General features: G+C 40.0%; 1 protein-coding gene across 1 annotated transcript in view; it reads right to left on the bottom strand.

Moving 5' to 3' along the window:
• The window catches only part of Heatr5b (HEAT repeat containing 5B), an 81,516-nt gene that overhangs the window by 60,470 nt on the left and 3,214 nt on the right, over nucleotides 1–17,832 (bottom strand). Inside the window, exons 3-11 of the mRNA XM_013351344.1 lie at nucleotides 15,337–15,548; nucleotides 14,545–14,653; nucleotides 13,176–13,325; nucleotides 10,277–10,448; nucleotides 9,363–9,520; nucleotides 7,611–7,860; nucleotides 4,804–4,959; nucleotides 3,980–4,230; nucleotides 395–506 (exon numbers count right to left, since the gene is read on the bottom strand). Of these exons, the coding sequence (XP_013206798.1) occupies nucleotides 395–506; nucleotides 3,980–4,230; nucleotides 4,804–4,959; nucleotides 7,611–7,860; nucleotides 9,363–9,520; nucleotides 10,277–10,448; nucleotides 13,176–13,325; nucleotides 14,545–14,653; nucleotides 15,337–15,548 (1,570 nt within the window). The remainder of the gene's footprint in view (nucleotides 1–394; nucleotides 507–3,979; nucleotides 4,231–4,803; nucleotides 4,960–7,610; nucleotides 7,861–9,362; nucleotides 9,521–10,276; nucleotides 10,449–13,175; nucleotides 13,326–14,544; nucleotides 14,654–15,336; nucleotides 15,549–17,832) is intronic.

Genomic DNA, 17,832 nt, shown 5'->3' with positions numbered 1-17,832 from the left:
ACCTAAGATTTATCCCAGCGCTCAGGAAAGTGAAGCAGCACCAGGACCGCAGAAACAGGACTTCGCCACTACTAAAGCCACGACTCCGCTTGGGCAGTTTCAATTTCCCCCACAGTCTCACCCAAGACTCCGCTCCAGCAGTTTCAATTTCCCCCACAGTCTCACTCCTTCAATGACTTTAAACTCATTAAATAAACCATGACTATTCTTTTGGAAAAGGTAAAACTTTAGAAAAGTTTGAACTAAAAAAGTAATTACTGAAAAGAAATATCAACTCCTGAATAATAGATAATACATCTTTATCATTTTTAACCTCATTCAAAGACTAAATACTTTTAAATTAAATCTGCATTAGGGCCACTGACAGCTACAGAGTCAGCCAAGGTGCTTATACCTAAAGTCATGAGTGCTCCAAGCAGAAGCCAGCCAGCTTGGGTGCGCTGCAGAGACAGCCTGCTGTTTTGAGCAGCGGTCCGTAACAGGTCTTCAGCAATACTGACTACCATCTGCAAGAGAAGTCGGTGAATAAGCAATAACAAACAGACAGCTTGTAAACGTTACTAAACCAGCAGTCCCTTCTTGCTCTTGTAAGCATATTTCCAGAGCCGCCCGATGGAACACTACTCTGCTCCGGCACCAATGGCTCCTGATGACCCAAAGTGTGCTGTGTAGAGTAATCGCTGGCGTCATGCTGCCCAGTTTCATCCTGACCCCACCGCAGACTGGCTTTCTAATATGGGCAACTTAACATCTTTGCCTTAGTTCCCACCTTGTAAAACAGGAGTGCCAATCTCACCTTTGCCAGGGTTAAGTATGTCAGTACAGGACTGAAACTGGTGCTAGCCACGGTAACCACTTAAGAAACTGTATTATTTACTGATACTAGCTATTATTCAAGAACTTGTTGAACCACTGTGAGGCATCTGCCTTACAGAGCACAGAGACTAGATAGCGAAGATTCAGGGAGAATGAAGAATGTAGCATACGAGTAAATGATAAAATACTATTGAGTAGTGACGGTCGGCAAAGGAAAACTAACACAGACCAGGTGGTTTGGGTGAGAATTCAGAAAGAAGATTGAACCTGGGCCTGTAAACAAATAAGCTGAAGTCTGACAGAGAGAACAAGAAATTTTCCTGTAAAAAGGCCCAAAGGCTGACAGGGCATGAGAAAGATCAGGAGGTTAATCTGAGCAGAACAGAGGGAATTCGGAATGAAGAGGCAGACCACAGATTATGTGATCCAATTCTCTGTCAACCGGATAGAAGACTGTGTTTTATTCTGCATATCAGGTAGCCCCTTAGGAACACCAAAGTGAAAAGGTGTGGGGAACACGGGAGACCGAAGTTCAAGGAGGAAAAACCAATGAGGAAACAATCAAATTGAAAAGGTGACAAAGTCTCGAATCCTCAAGTAGCAGCTGGATGGAGGTCTAAGTGTGACAGAGAAAGGAGAGCATAAAACTGAAGCCTGTACCTGCCCTGATGTAGCATCCCCTCTGTATGCTGGGAATACCATTGGTTAATAAAGAAACTGTCCTGGGCCTGCACAGAGCAGAATAGAGAGAGTCAGGCGGGGAAAACTAAACTAAATGCTGGGAGAAAGAAGGCCGAATCAAGAGAAGCCATGGAGCCACCACAGGGGACAGACACTAGCCCTAAGCAGGAACCTTGCTGGTAGGCCACAAGCCTCGTGGTAAAATATAAAATAATGGAAATGGGTTAATTCTAGATGTAAGAGCTAGCTAATAATATGCTTAAGTAATTGGCCAAGCAGTGACTTAAATAATAGTTTTCTGTCTGATTATTTCAGGAGTCTGGGTGACCAAGAAGCGAACAAGCAGCCTCCTTATAACACTGCCCAAGTTAAACTACAAACAATATTTACACACACTTAAGATTCCTAGAGTATTATACACTGTAATATGTATATACTAGCAAGTAAGAAAGTAGTATATAGTATGTATGGCAGTAATATGTGCTATGTATATGTGTATGTATTAGTATACTACTAGACTATACAGAGTATGTACTATGATAGTAGCATACACTATGTGTATATATACTATGTATGATAGCACTATATGCTATATATATAGTAGTATACTACATAGAAAATATACTACAGAGTATGTGTTATGATAGTAGTATACACTGGAAAGAAAAGGAAATAATGGCTTTATCTCCTTTTAATTTTTAATTATTTTTAAATACTAAATATGGCTGTAGCTTATTCTCTGCCATTTTAAAACAAGCAATGTAATTATTTTTAAAAACTGAAAAAACACCAGGCACAGTGACACTTAACTATAGTCTAGTTACTCAAGAGGCAGAGACAGGAAGACTGGCGCTCAAACAACACACACACACACACACACACACACACACACACACACACACCATCTGTCTCTCTCTCTCCAAAGTATATTCAAGAACTCAAGAAATTGGTCATCAAAAGAACAAATAATCCAATAAAAAATGGGGTACAGACCTAAACAGAGAACTCTCAACAGAGGAATCTAAAATGGCTGAAAGACACTTAAGAAAATGCTCAACATCCTTAGCCATCAGAGAAATGCAAATCAAAACAACTCTGAGATTCCATCTTACACCTGCAAGAATAGCCAAGATCAAAAACACTGATGACAACTTATGCTGGAGAGGTTGTGGAATAAAGGGAACACTTCTGCATTGCTGGTGGGAGTACAAGCTGGTACAGCCGCTTTGGATATCAGTATGGCGATTTCTCAAAAAATTAGGAAACAACCTTCCTCAAGACCCAGCAATACAGCTTTTGTGTATATACCCAAAGGATGCTCAATCATACCACAAGGACATGTGCTCAACTATGTTCATAGCAGCACTATTTGTCATAGCCAGAACTTGGAAACAACCTAAATGCCCCTCAACTAAAGAATGGATAAGAAAAATGTGGTATATTTACATAGTGGAGTACTGGTGCAGGAGAATTGTCTGTATTGTGTCAATCATGTTTTAAATAAACGCTGATTGGCCAGGCAGAAAATATAGGGGGGAAACCAGACAGGAAGTAGAAATGATGTAATGAGAACAGGAGAGTTCTGGGAAGGAGGAAGTTGATTCCTCCCACTCCTGCCCAGATCACTGAAGCAGCAGGATGTGATCTGCCCCACTGAAAAAAGGTACTGAGCCACATGGCTAACATAGATCAGAAAAATGGGTTAATCAAGATGTGAGAGTTAGCCAGTGAGAGGCTAGAGCTAATAGACCAATCAGCTTTTTAACTTATAGAAGTCTATGTGTGATTTTCTCTGGGACTAAACAGCTGGGGGACACAGAAAACACAAACAAAACAAGCCTGGCCCCGGTTCATGTTACAGAGTACAGCACAGCAGAAAAAAAATAATGACATCTTGAAATTTGTGGGCAAATGGATGGATCTAGAAAACATCATTTTGAGTGAGGTAACCCAGACCCAGAAAGACAAATATAGTATGTACTCACTTATAAATAGCTTTTAAACATAAAGCAAAGAAAAACCAGCCTATAACTCACAATCCCAGAGAACATAAACAATAATGAGAACCCTAAGAGAGACATACATGGATCTAATCTGCATGGGAAGTAGAAAAAGACAAGATCTTTTGCTTGAGTAAATTGGGAGCATGGGGACCATGGGAGAGGGTAGAAAGGAAGGGGGAGGAAGGGAGCAGAGCGGAGAAAAAATATAACTCAATAAAAACTATATATATCAGAAATAAGGGTTATGAGTTTTAAATGATTATTACATAGCTGTTTTTCTTCTAAAATAAATTATAACATGATACTATACACAGATAAAACCTATTATTCCTAGGAGGACTAACTATCTAATTTCAGTTAGGGTCTGCTAACTACAGTCCACATTTCCAATTGTCATCTGATTGCCTGACTCAGCATTAGGGACAGTAGAGCTCCATCAGGAAGCAGAGCCCACGCCAGCATGCAGACTTCTGTCATACCTTGCCTTTGGCATGAGGAATGCCCAAAGGACACTGATGCACTCCACCCAACAAAGCAGCCATCGCAAAACTGTATCCACTAACAGCTTCCGGTGAAGTCTTCAGGTTGTTGAGCCGTTCTGCACACCTATCTAGAAATGGTGTCACCTGGAAGGGCAATGCCACAGCCACACAACGCAGACACCATGCAGCAGCAAGCCGAGCAGCCATGCTTGGATGAAGAAGCACGGAAGTCACAATCTCCAAAAGTCCTAGAAAGAAAATCCCAAAACATTATCTCTATTGAAGAAAAATGATTTCAGTATAATATAATAATTAAAATATCAGTCCCTGTAATTTCAGTTCCCTACCTTTCCCAAAAAGCACTTTTGTGGTTCATAAATAGTAGGATGCTTTAAAGGAACATATTGTGCAAACTAGTGAAATATAGAAGTTGAAGTTAGGCATGGTGACTCATGTCTGTAACCTCAGCACTTAGGAAACAGAGGCAGGCAGATCTTTGAGTTTGAGGACATGCTGGTTTACATAGTGACTTTTACGCCAGTTACAGCTACTTAGATCTGCCTTCAAAAAGTAAATAAGTAAAGTTGCTATGAAGTTATACGAAAGTCTTCAGCAAAGTTTGACCAATTAGAAATATTTCTCACAGCTGATTTGTCTCATGAAACTTTTAATATTTAATTCAATATTCCTATTACTGTGAAGATGAATTTAAATACAACCCGACGTTTAAGTTATGTTAAGCCATGATAACAAGTAACTGAGAGTTAAATTCCCATCAGAACTCTAATCTGAAACATTCCAGCAGGCTCTAGAGGCCGCACCTATGGACGCTTCCTGAATAAGAGGAGAGGCGGTGGCACTCAGGCTCTGCACCAGGCTCCCGAGCTCCTGGAGGGCACAGACCATGACGTGCTGGCTCGCTGCTATGTCTGCTGCTCCGGATTTGTTCTCACTGCTTGTATCATTCACTACAGCCTCTGAAACACAAAATCAGGTGTTGATGTGCGCAAAATGAGCGGTGATTGTCTTTTAATCTATATGCCTCAGATCCGTTTTATACCAGCTGATTCCTCATGTTAATTATGCAGTTATTGCTTAGTGGCAAACTCGTGTAACAAAGTACTGATTGAGTTCTTAGGGGCAGGGACTCGTGCGGATTCCTCAGAACAACTTGCTGGAATTAGCTCTGTCCTGCCACGCTTGTTCTCGGGACTGCACTCAGGCCATCAAGCTTAGTGCCAAGCACCTTCAACTGCTGAGCTGTCTTGCCAGCCCTGAACTGACATTAAAATACTCTTGGATAGATTCACAACAATGCTAAAATACGTACTGTATAGGTGTGCTGCTTCCAAGAATACAACTTAGGAGGAGCAGGAATTCACAACGTTTTGCAAAAGCAGACTCAGATATAGGGATGGACCTCATTAGTAAAGCACTTGCCTTGCATGCTTGTGGTCTTGAGTTCAATCCCTAACCCCACAGAAAACAAACAAAAAGAAACCACCAACAAAACAGATTTGGGGGTAAAAGGCTTAGGTTCTAATAGCAACTGCATGTAAGTTCTGTGACAGGCATGCTACTAGATGTTGCTGTGTCGAGTTCCTCATCTGTAAGGGGACTTCTTTACCTGTGTCAAAGGCTCTTGTGTTGACACCCTTAGGTTAACAATGCATACACAGCACTCAACCCATCCTGCTACAGAACACATCAGTGAGCATAAGTAGCTGTCATTATTGTTATTACTGCTGCTTAGTGCTCCAAAATCCTAGAGGCCTCGCTGTCAAATTACTGACAAGAAAGTAGATTCAAAAGGGAAGTGAGCTTAAATTTACTGAACGCTCCTCCCTGTTCCCACTTGCCTTCAAGTCTCTTCCTAAAACCTCTCAGTAGCCACTAGAATTAAAATGTATTTCATGTGAGACAACTAAACACGCCTTGACAAACTACTAATTGAGAGTACAGTCTGGCTCACAAATCCTTGTCTCATATAAACATGTTGCTGCTTAATTCAGTAATTAGGATCGTTAAGGTCAAATAGCTAGTCTATAGTCATAACATTAATGCCAACCACTTAACACAAGGCTTCTGGCACTGAAACACTTGAAGGAACATGTGACTCTTTCCCCAGTTGTGAATAAAGGATAGATTATTACTTAGGTATACCTAAGAATACCTCATTAATTCAAAAACCCTTTCATTAATAATCTTCAGTTATCTCTATGTACTTAAAAAGTTTGTTAAGCTATTAAAACGACAAAACAACAACCAAACTGTACATTTACTTTGTTACCATTATAAGACAATTAAATGATTATATATTCTGATTATATTTAGTTAGATCCTTATTTTCAAAGACCTCCTGGGGCAATACAATTTGCCTCACTAAAAATTAGTATCTATTTCCAGTGGTGATAAAACTAAACTGTCTTATACATTTCTAGGTTGCCTTACTTAGGTCTGTGAAGTGCATCACACACCCTACAAAGGCAGGAACTTTGTGCCATTCATTTAAATCTTGTCACTGTTCTTCATGGCTCAGATATTTAATGTTATCTATGGAATGACCCCTTTCTGGAAAGAATTTCTTTCCAGGGCTACAGCTGAGTGGAAGGGGTAAGGTTTAAGTCCTATAGCACAGGAACGTAACTAGGTAGAGACAACCGTGTACCACAGAACAGCTGGGAGAGAGGATGTCAAGAGTTTCCCGCAGAGAGGGTTCACGTGTGGGGTGGTGGACAAGCCACGTGCCCTGATCTGAGCATGACGTGTGAATAATAACTGCTAAATTGTCACACTTTATAATTTCTTAAAATTATTGAACTTTTAAAATATATCATGCAAGGGGCAGACAGTTGTCTGTAATTATTACTCTCTACGTCTTCAGGTTAAGTCTATTAGAGAAGTGAAAGAAAAACAACAAAAATATATTTTTATATAGGAGACTTCAAGCAGAAAAATGACAACAGATAATCTCACAAAGATAAAAAACAACACACTAGTGTATTCTGGGAAACTTAGAAGTAGCACAGGCACAAGGAATGAAACCACAACCCAAACCTTACCAACATGCCACTCATTTTTAAAACTTGGTTTCAATACAATTATGTGCTGCTTTAATATTTTTTTAAAGTACTCAATAAAACTGACTATGAGGAGCTGGGGCAAAGGCTCAGAGGACAAGGCTAGTCCCAGCACTCACATGGTGGCTCACAACCATCTGCACCTCGAGGTCCAGGGGACCTGAGCCCCTTCTGACTGCCACAGGCACCAAGCATGCGCATGGTGCACATGTGTATTTTCACACAAACATTCCCTCATAAAATGAGTTAATGTAATATAAAATTCATTTTAAAATTACTATGAAAAACAGTCCCAAAAGATACAAATCAACCAGAGATGTTAGTATTTATTAAGAATAAAAACCCTAGCACTTACAAGACTGAGGGAGGAAAACTGAAAGTTTGAAGTCAGCCCGGGATACATAGTAAGACCCTATCCAAAGACAGAAAGGAAGGAAGGGAGGGAGAGAAGAAAAGGGGAAGAGAAGAAGGGAGGGGAACGGAGAAGGGGACTAAACTACATGGCTAGGGTCATCAGCATCACACACGGTAACAACATTTTCACTTACCCACTGCTTTCATCTGTTTTCCAATAGCCTGGCAGATTTCCTTGGCAGCTGCTATCTGGGCTTTCTCACCCAACAAACTGCCCACAGTGGCTCTCAGGATGAAGGAGACACATCGCCTTGAGTACACAGCATCCACATGTGTTTGTGTTGCTCGGGGATGGGAAACCAGATCAAGCACATGTGACAAAAATGTGGCAAAGCTACGCTCCAGCCACTGACCACCTAATGTTGTCACAAAAACAACATATGCCTATAAACACATTAAGACACAGCCTTAGATTCCTCTGGACAAATGAACAGAAGCACAGAAACAATGATAGCAACATACAAAAAAGTTATACTTGAGATTAAAGCATAGCAAAGTTAAATTTCACATTTTTAAAAAAACACTTCTGTCACAGGAATTACTAATAGGATTTTTGAATGAAACAATTCTTTGTTTTTGTTCTGTTTATGTGTGAGGCAGGGTCTCATTGTGGAGTCCTAACAGGTCTGGAACTCACTATGTGGACCAGGTCTGAACTCACAAAGACCCACCTGCCTCTACTAGGACTAAAGGCATGTGCCACCATTCCCGTACTGAATAAAACAATTATTGAAAAGAGCCAGGCAATCTCAGCATGGAGGGGATCACCTCAAACCCCAGGGCAGTCTGCATCACAGTGAGTTTCAGGCCAGCCTGGACCACAGTGTGAGACACTGTATCTAAAACTCCAAGTCAAAAACAACACAAAGTCTCAAGATAAAGCCACCCATGAAGAACACAAAGGGAATGTGCTGAAGGTGAAAAGGAAAGCTAAGTCCATTCAGGATCAGTCAGGTAACAATGCGGAACAGAAACTCACATCCCACACAAACACCAAGAGTTGCAGTGCACCTGCCAGGGAGGTCCCCAAGACAAGCCAAAGGCTTCCATCTCACTTTTGTTTCAGGGACAAGGCACCGTTGTGGTGACTTTGACCAGGAGCATGAGCCATGTTATCTTACCAGATGTTATCAGATCAGTAACCACTAGTTACGTATAATTACGTTGAAATTATAATTCCAAGTCACATTCAATTGTATATCCATCAGAGATTAGTCACTGACAAATCCAATCCAAGCATAAATCAATTATTTTTAGTCAAGAGGTATATGGAGAACATTATAATCTAAATGCCTAAGTTATTAAAGTCTAAATACAGTTCTGAACAAACGAACTTACTTTGTTATTTTTAAGGACTTTATTGCTTCTGATTTCAATTTAATTTTATTTCATGTATTTACTTTTTGAGACAAAGTATCCACTATGGAGCCTAGTCTGGCCTTGAACTAAGGATGGCCTATCAGTCTCCGATGCTCACTACCATCTTAGACAAAACTTACTTTGTAACTTATGTGTTGTGAAATAAAATCTGAGGGTTTTTTTTTTTTAGATGTTTACATACACATAGTAGAAATGGACTTATTTATACATCAAGAATTTAACTTTTAGTCTGGGGATGTAGCTCAGTGGCAGGGCACTTACTTGTCTAGAATGTATAATGCCCTGGAATCTAAAACCCAAGGCCCCTCCCACCTCAAAAGAAACAGGAAAGAAAAAAAGAGAATTAACCTTTCTTACATGTATGCAATAAAATCTGGAATCTGAATTAATCCATTCGTTGGTTAAATTTTTTTAAGGAAACCAGACATTAAATTTTCTCATATGTTGTTACGAAAGTCTTCCGTGAACTGACCTGCATGGAATTTGTTCACACATGCAATACACACCTGTGTCACTCCAACTCTCACTTCGCGGTTAACAGACCCTCCGACTTTCAACATTTCTCCTCCGCTCTTCAGGAAACCTGACCCTCCACGCAGGAATCCTGTGGCCATGAGTTCTAAAACCTCATCAAACGTTGCTCGCTTCACATTCTGACGCATGACTTTATGGAAGACAAGTAAGTTTAAGAGCAAATGAGTTTCTAAAGCAGAATTACTAACATTTCTAATATTCTAGTTAAGTTCTCAAGTAATGATTTTTAAGAGTATTATAATATAGAAAAGGTCACAGTGTCTTATAAACAAAAACTTGAATGCATTTTCGAAGCAAAAAAGTGCTAAGAGGAAGAAGCTAGGGAACAAGTCAGTAAGTCTGTAGGCAGATTAGGAACAGTTACCATGTGCAGCCCCAATAAGAACACCAGGCGCCTGTTCCTGCCACTGCTGACAGTTCTCATTCCCAAATGAGGACACAGACAACTTTTTTCCCCTCCTAAAGATCTAATTCAAATTTTTATTTTTGTGGAAGTGTATGCTTCTTCCTATGTACATGTAGGAACCGACAGAGGACAGAAGAGGGCATCAGATGCCCTGGGACTGGAGTTACAAGTGGTTGTGAGCTGCCCAATATGGGTGCCGGGGAAGAAATCAGGTCTGTGGAAAAAGTTGCAAGTACTTTTAACCACTGAGCTATCTCTCTAGCCCCCAAAAGTACCTACATAGCAGTTACCAATGTATTAAACTCCAGGTATCAAATTGCAGGGAAAGTGTCATTTAGGTTCTTTCATTTGATGAAGAAGATATCTAACAATTTAAATCTCTTTAAAGTGGCCTCCATGAGGGATAACTAACTTAGAAGAGAGCGTTTTCTAAACTTTCAAATACCTGCAATAGTCTACTACAGGGCTAACCAACAATACCTGTTGCCTGTTTCGGCATCAAGGCTGTAGCCATGACTGTGCCTAGAAGCTTAGACACTGCGACTCGTACCCCGTAGTTTGAGTTTTCCAGGGCCTTAAAGCAGAGGGTAGCTATGTTTTCTAGTTCAGCAGTCCACATGAACACAGCTTCATTCTGTAGTTCCAGAAGACACTGTAATTAAAAACAAGGCAGAAGGTAAGTGATAACTTATGCTCACTCCCAGAAATACACAAAGAAATGGACAAACATTTGAACAGTTTTCAAAACTATGTATCAGGCAATGAAGGGAAGTCCTTTAAGAAAAAAATACCTAATTCCTTAAAGTAAGCCAAAATGGAACTAAAGATAGAACAGAAATCAGGGATCTAGAAAACAGAAATACAGTCTTGGGTGACTGGCTTTTTGGTTTTGGGTTTTTCCCCTATGCAACATAGGGAGTTGAAGCCGGGCCACAGCCTCATACATGTAAAGTAGAACTCACTGCTGAGCTACAGGTCCAGCATAACCAAAACCTAACAGAAATAAAACCTAAGCCACCAACTGATGTGATAAATATCTATCTAATTGATCAAGGAAAAGAAAAAAAGACATAAATTACCAAAATTAGGAAGGAGAGAAATAATAATCATTGCAGATTTCCAACTTAATCAAAACTTAATAGATAACCTGAGTAATATATATTCCAAAATTAACTTTGTACTTTAAAATCTTATGCACTGATTAATTCAACCAAATACTTATGCAAAAAATAATGCTAATTCAGCCTTTAATCCCAGCACTTGGGAGGCAGAGGCAGGTGGATTCTCTGTGAGTTTGAGACCAGCCTGGTCTACAAGAGCTAGTTCCAGGACAGGCTCCAAAGCTACAGAGAAACCCTGTCTCAAAAAACCAAACAAACAAACAAACAAACAAATAAATAAATAAATAAATGCTAATTCTATATAAACTCTTCCAGAAAATTGAAGAGAACTTTCAATTATTCCATGAAGTCAGTATCTGCTAAGTCCTGAAACTTCATGAAGACATTCTGAGAAGAAAACCATGGGGCTGAAGAGATGCCTCCATGGTAAAGACCACTTATAAGAGGATCCAGGTTCAGTTACCAGCCCCCCCCTCGGCGGTGACAACCATCAGTAACTACAGTTCCAGGACAGCTATTCCGCCACAGGTACCAAGCATGCATCTGGTGCACATACATACACACAGGCAAAAACTCTTACATATAAAATAAAAATAAATAAATATTTTTAAAAAGAAAAAAAAACTTACACTAACATCCCTCAGGGACAAAAATATCAGGCAAACATTTCATCACTCTAATACAATATCCAAAAGGCCAGCACTCCTAGTGCTAGGGAGGCTTAGGCATAAAGATCTCAAGTTCAAGGTCATCTAGAATTTCACAGTGAGACACTGCCTCAAATCAAAACAAAACAAATGAAAAGGGTGATACAGCATAACCAAGTAAAGTAATCCTAGAAATACAGCTGGTTAAAATTCTAAAACTAATCAATGTGATCTACATTAGCAGACTAAAGAAGAAAACTCTATGATCATTTCCATAGATGCTCAAAAAGTAAATACAACTAAAACCAGGGAAATCTGAAGACCAGTGGATTACATCAATATCAACCTCCAAATTGCTACTACAAAGGGAATGTAGCAAAAGTTATAAGGATCTCTCCATGTTTCTTATAGTTGCATATGGGCCCACAATTTTGGAAGGCTGTGGACCTTTAGATGAGGCTTAGCTAAAGGAAGAGGGTCACTGTGGAATGGGGTGCTTACAGCAGTTTTCTGTTCTCTCGCTGTTCCCTGCACTACCAAGAGATGAACAGCAGGCACACATTAGTCCTACTGCCATCCCCCGATAGACTGTACCCTAAAACCACAAGGCAAGTCCTACTGCCATCCCCTGATAGACTGTACCCTAAAACCACAAGGCAAGTCCTACTGCCATCCCCGATAGACTGTACCCTAAAACCACAAGGCAAGTCCTACTGCCATCCCCCGATAGACTGTACCCTAAAACCACAAGGCAAGTCCTACTATCATCTTTCCATGATAGACTAGATTCTAAAAACCACAAGACAAAACCAAAACCCTCCCCTTAAGTCAACTCACAGATTTCAAAGAAATATTCTATCTTAGGTAAAGACTATATCAATCATCTGTAAAGCACTCTCAGAACTCAGTAATGAGAGAAATTTGAAGCAATGGTCACTACTGAAATACATCTTTCTTAATATAAAATATGAATGATAAACACCTAAAAATATGCTTACCATTTGCTATTAGAGAAAGGCATGCTAAGACCATGAAACACTCAGTCACATCTATTAGAATGACTAAAGCAAAAACTGTGATTATCAAATAATGATGAAGACGTGGAAGAATAGAAATCTCTTACAGTAACAAAAGCAAAAAGGCAAAAATTTAAACCTATACAAACACTTGAAGAAATGAGCAGTTTCTTAAAAGGTTAAACAAATCTTAGCCATTCCAAATAAAACATATTGACTCAAATAAAAGCATAGGCCCACAAAATAATCTGCACACAGATGCTCACAAAAGCTTTTTTTGGTAATAGCCAAAGGTATGTAAAGGAATAAGAAAGGTGAAGCATCCATACAATGAAAGGGTACAAATAATAGAAAGGTATGAACTACGGAAACACAAACATAAATCTCAAAATATCTGTACTTTCATGAAAGAAGTCACACAGCCACACAAAAGCACATACCACATACTTCCCTTCATATATAGTTCTAGAAAACATAGCTATCACATTAAAGCAAACCAAAAATGCTCATAATTTAAGAACTTTAAAAGAAAAAAAATTAACTGTTTAAGAGAAGCACCATAATGGACGACATTATAAACAGACTGGGCACTCACCTTGGCCACTGCACACCGGACAGCCATCGACCTGTCAGTTAGGAGGGATCGAGCATTCTTGTAAATGTCTCGGTGAGAGGAAGCTGCCGCACCCCCCAATCCAGTCAGCACTTTCTGCAGACTCATTAGGATCTCACTTCGCCCTTGAGACTGAACGTGAACGTAAGGCAGACTTTAAAACCACATTGTCAAATAAATCCCATTATTTAATAAGAACCCACTAAGATATAACAACTCTTGGGGCCAATTATCTTATCTCCAAATTGTGACAGTGAGGAAAAGCAGTGGATTAGGAATTCCACAAAGTACCGAACTGTAAGACTAAGTATTGACATCATCTGAGAAATCAGTTCCCCTGGGCTGGAAATGAGACTGCAAGCTGGGGACACGGGTTAGAGACAGAGCACTCACCCAGGGTGTGCTATGCCCTGAATTTATTCCCAAGTATACACATAAAAAATTATATCCGAGTCTTGAGCTTAGTCTACATTTTGTCTATCAGACATTGATAAGTGATCTACAGCCAAACTGACACAACAAAACAGAACAATTTCACTTGATATCATCATCAGTTTTGAATTCTGCACCCTTCAGAAACAAATGTTAAGTCTTAAACCCCTTTACTCATGACTATGACTGCAAACAAGGTAATTGCAGTTGAACACAAAGATGATGTCATATGGAGTAGGTGGTCCACAGCTGGGAAAGGCCAGAGTTTCTGGCAACCATTAAATCTAGGAAAGAAGGCACAGCTCTTCCCTAGAGCCTGGGAGGAAAGATGAGCCTGTGACCTTTGATCCCTGGGTGCCAGAACTGTGAGTAAGAAGCCTCTGCTGGGGGGCTGGAGAGATGGCTCAGCGGTTAAGAGCATTGCCTGCTCTTCCAAAGGTCCTGAGTTCAATTCCCAGCAACCACATGGTGGCTCACAACCATCTGTAATGAGGTCTGGTGCCCTTTTCTGGCCTTCAGGCATACACGCAGAAAGAATATTGTATACATAATAAATAAATAAATATTTAAAAAAAAAAGAAGCCTCTGCTGTTCTATGATGCATAGTGTACAGCAATGGATTATGGTAGACACATGAAACTGATACATTAGCTGTGACACAAAAAATAAAAATGCCAAAAAATATAAAATGGCGATTGAAAAATAGAATTAAGTAAAAAGTAATAGGTAAGCTTACTCGTTTAAAAACCATTGGAATCCCCTCCAAAAATTGAGAAAACAGATATTAGAAAAAAGGAGACATGACAATCTGAAATCACTGTCCTGATAGGCAACATGAGGACCATAGTAACAGAACAAAACATCTGTAATATTACATGTCATGAGCAAGGCATTAAATAATACTTGCTGTAAAACTTACCTCTGCGCTTTTCAGAGATTTCAACAGATTGTTCACTGTTTCTGGAAATGCACTGCCCAACATCCTTCCCATCTTCTCATAAAATGCTCCAACACAAGCCACTGCTGCCCTGTAAAACGGTCTCAGTGGTTAGTAATACAATTTCTGGGCTGTCAAGAGGGCTCAGTGAGTAGAGGCTATCAAGCCCGATGTTCTGAGTTCCACTTCCAGGACCTACAGCTTTAAAGAGCACTAACTCCCACAAGTCCTCTGACCTCGACACACAAAATAGAGTGTGCATGTGTACACGCACGCACACACACACAAATATGCAAAAGGTTTAAAGACAATTCATTATACGTTTCTGATTTTCAAAAATTAATTTGTATTTAATCTAAACATTTTAGGCTCAACTTAATCTACTCATCAGTAAACTAGTAAGCAAAATGGTCTCTACTTCTATGTTTCCTCTCTAGTGCAAACGCAGTTCAATGAGCAGGAGGGTCTGGATTCCAAAATCATTTCATTTCTTTAACTGGCTGGACTGGGTCAGCAGACTAGTCTTCCCCATTCGTAAGTCTTTTCTTTCCATCTTAGACACCACTGCTGACACCATGTCAATTCTCCCAGCTATGTCCAAAGTCTCATGGGATGATGCACATGAGGAAACCCAGCCCCTTCCTCAGATCTAGTTAGAACTTCCTGTCGGTACCATGCCTCGGGTTCCACACACTGAGGTCTTTATGATAGGGAGTCCCTAAATCACCTAGAAAAAGCAGAAGAGCACGCCGGGATTCCTGTAAGTGTACTTACAGCTTTGTTGGTAAGTAGGCTGCAGTGTCATCCTTACTTCTGATAATGTCGTTACACTTGTCTAGTGTTTGGAAAACTGTGTAAGTGTCCCCAATGCTATAAAGGGCTGCAAGGTTCTTAGCTAACAATTTCCGAGTAGGTGGTCCAGGAGAGCTGCTTATTAATCCAGTTAATTGTTCAACAAGTTTCTTCTGTTTTTCTTTTACGTCTGTCTGTTATTTAAAAAAGAAAAAGAACATCATATTTTTCCTTGTACCCTTATTACTTAGTAGTCAAAAATACTTAACATGTATGATGGCTCTAATAATTAAAACCTGTATTCACTAAGCATAACTCATACATAAAAACTTTTATAAAAATAAAAACTTCAGTAAGAAATGATTCACTCTTTCCTAGATTAAATCACTAGTACCCTTTATTGTCCAAAAGTTTCATTTCAACAAAAGAGATTACTGTGTGAACCAGTTCCAGATCAACTTAGGAAGTTAAATCATATACTAATGTTTGGATGACTGATATCTAAGGTTTTCCCTTGAAAGGGCAGATACAGTTGTCCAAAAAGATAGGGGCTAGTAAAGGAAACCAAAAGAAATTTAGAGATCTAAGCAACAGAACATAATTCCCAGATCCACATGTAATCACTATCTAGTCAGTATCTAGAATTCACTCATTCTTTGGAAGGAGGTGAGAGGTCCTTGGACTCCCCACAGGGCAGGGAACCCGGTCTGCTCTTCCTGCTCTTTGGGCTGATGAGAGAGGGGGATTTGACTGGGGGAGGGGGAGGGATATGGGAGGCGGTGGCAGGGAAGAGACAGAAATCTTTAATAAATAAATAAATAAATAAATAAAACAAATAAATTTAAAAAAAAAGAAATGTAATGTAATTACTACAAGCCACGTACTACTCTAGGCGCTGGATACAACAGGGAAGAAAACAAAGTCTAGATCTCATGAAACTTACATTCTGGGGGGAGGGACAGGATATAAATACATGAATGGTATGTGTGCTTACTATTAAATATATTAATTAGGAAAACATCTCTCTCTAATGTGAAGTGGTGAGCTATGCAGCTATCCAGGAGAACATTCCAGGGAGTGGGAACAAGACCTACAACGTTTGCAAATGAAGTGTGCTGAGCACACCTGAGGACGGCAAGGTCAGGATAGCTGGGATGAAGTAGGAGAAAACAGTCAAAGACGAAGTCAGAAGAACCCAGATGATCACACTGAAGAACATTCAGTTTATTCTGAGAGAGCGCTGTAATCTAAATGTTTCACCCAGTTAACTCTGACTGCAGAAAGTGCGGTTGCTGAACATACACAGCAGGAGCAGGGTGGGCAATTAGAAAGCTATTGCAACAACCCGGAAGAGAGACGCTGGAGAAGCAGGCGGTTGCTAATCAGCATGATAGGGGGTTTAACAAAGAAGTAAAGGAAGATTTTAAGGATTTGGGAAAGGATAAGTTTGAAAAAGAAAATCACTACTTTGGTTTAGATGTGTTAGTGTTAACTCTGCGTGTGTGTGTGTGTGTGTGTGTGTAGAAAGTGGGGAGGAGAAAGGACAGAAGAGGGAATCCCTTGCTGCCCTTGAATTTACTGTGCAGCTGAGGACGACTGTGAACTTTTGATCCTCCTGCTTCCACTTCCCAGGGGCTGGGATTATTGCTGTGGGCCTATCCATAAAATTGTTTTATGTGTGCTAGAATTAAATCCAGGACTTTTTGCATGTTAGAGGCGAGTGCTCTGCCAACTGAGCTACAAAGGAGCCCATGAGCTATCTTCTGAAAGTTGGGTATCTGAAATGGGGGTAGAAATCCTAAGATTAGCTATCACTAAAGAGTAACACTGACGTCTCTCACAACAAAACAACGTGAGTGTTGAGTATTTAACGCAGCTTTCCCAAAGCTATGTGAAATGATGGGAAGGGACCAAATAAAACAAGTCCTGACTAGTGTTTTGAATAATTTGAGTTATGTGATAACTTGGAAAAGACTTTTCAGTGGAAGGAAGACAACAAAGGTTCAGTTGCAGAAGATTTAAGAGATAAGAGAAAATTCCAGTTAAAGGTTACAAGGGAATCCATGCATTTACTGTTTTTCTACCAATTAAAGTGATTCTACCAGGCAAGAACAATAGTATCAGAGCACAAGTTCACAACAGCCACAACAACAGGAAAAGAACCCAGGCAAAATCTGGCAGCCAAGGACTTCCAACAGAGCAAACAAGAAGAAATTAAGACACAAAGTACTCCAACAGTTCATGTTTTTAAGGCCTGGGAGCCTTTTGAGGTTAGACTAAATCTTCACCTGGAAACAAAAGCAAGGACTGGTTGATAGTCTAAAGGGCATACAGGAGAGCACCCATCATGTCCAGCATTTCATCACTCCGGCAGCTAATGCAGGAAGACAGCTGCTTGTTTGAAGCCAGTCTGGGAAACACAATGAGTCCCAGGCCAGCCATGAATAACTAAAAAAAAACCCGTCACACCAAGTAAAA

This window comes from Microtus ochrogaster, linkage group LG3 (assembly GCF_000317375.1).
Source record: "Microtus ochrogaster isolate Prairie Vole_2 linkage group LG3, MicOch1.0, whole genome shotgun sequence".
Taxonomy (NCBI): domain Eukaryota; kingdom Metazoa; phylum Chordata; class Mammalia; order Rodentia; family Cricetidae; genus Microtus; species Microtus ochrogaster.
Note: the sequence above shows the minus strand (reverse complement) of the source record. Positions and strands in the feature narration are given on the sequence as shown.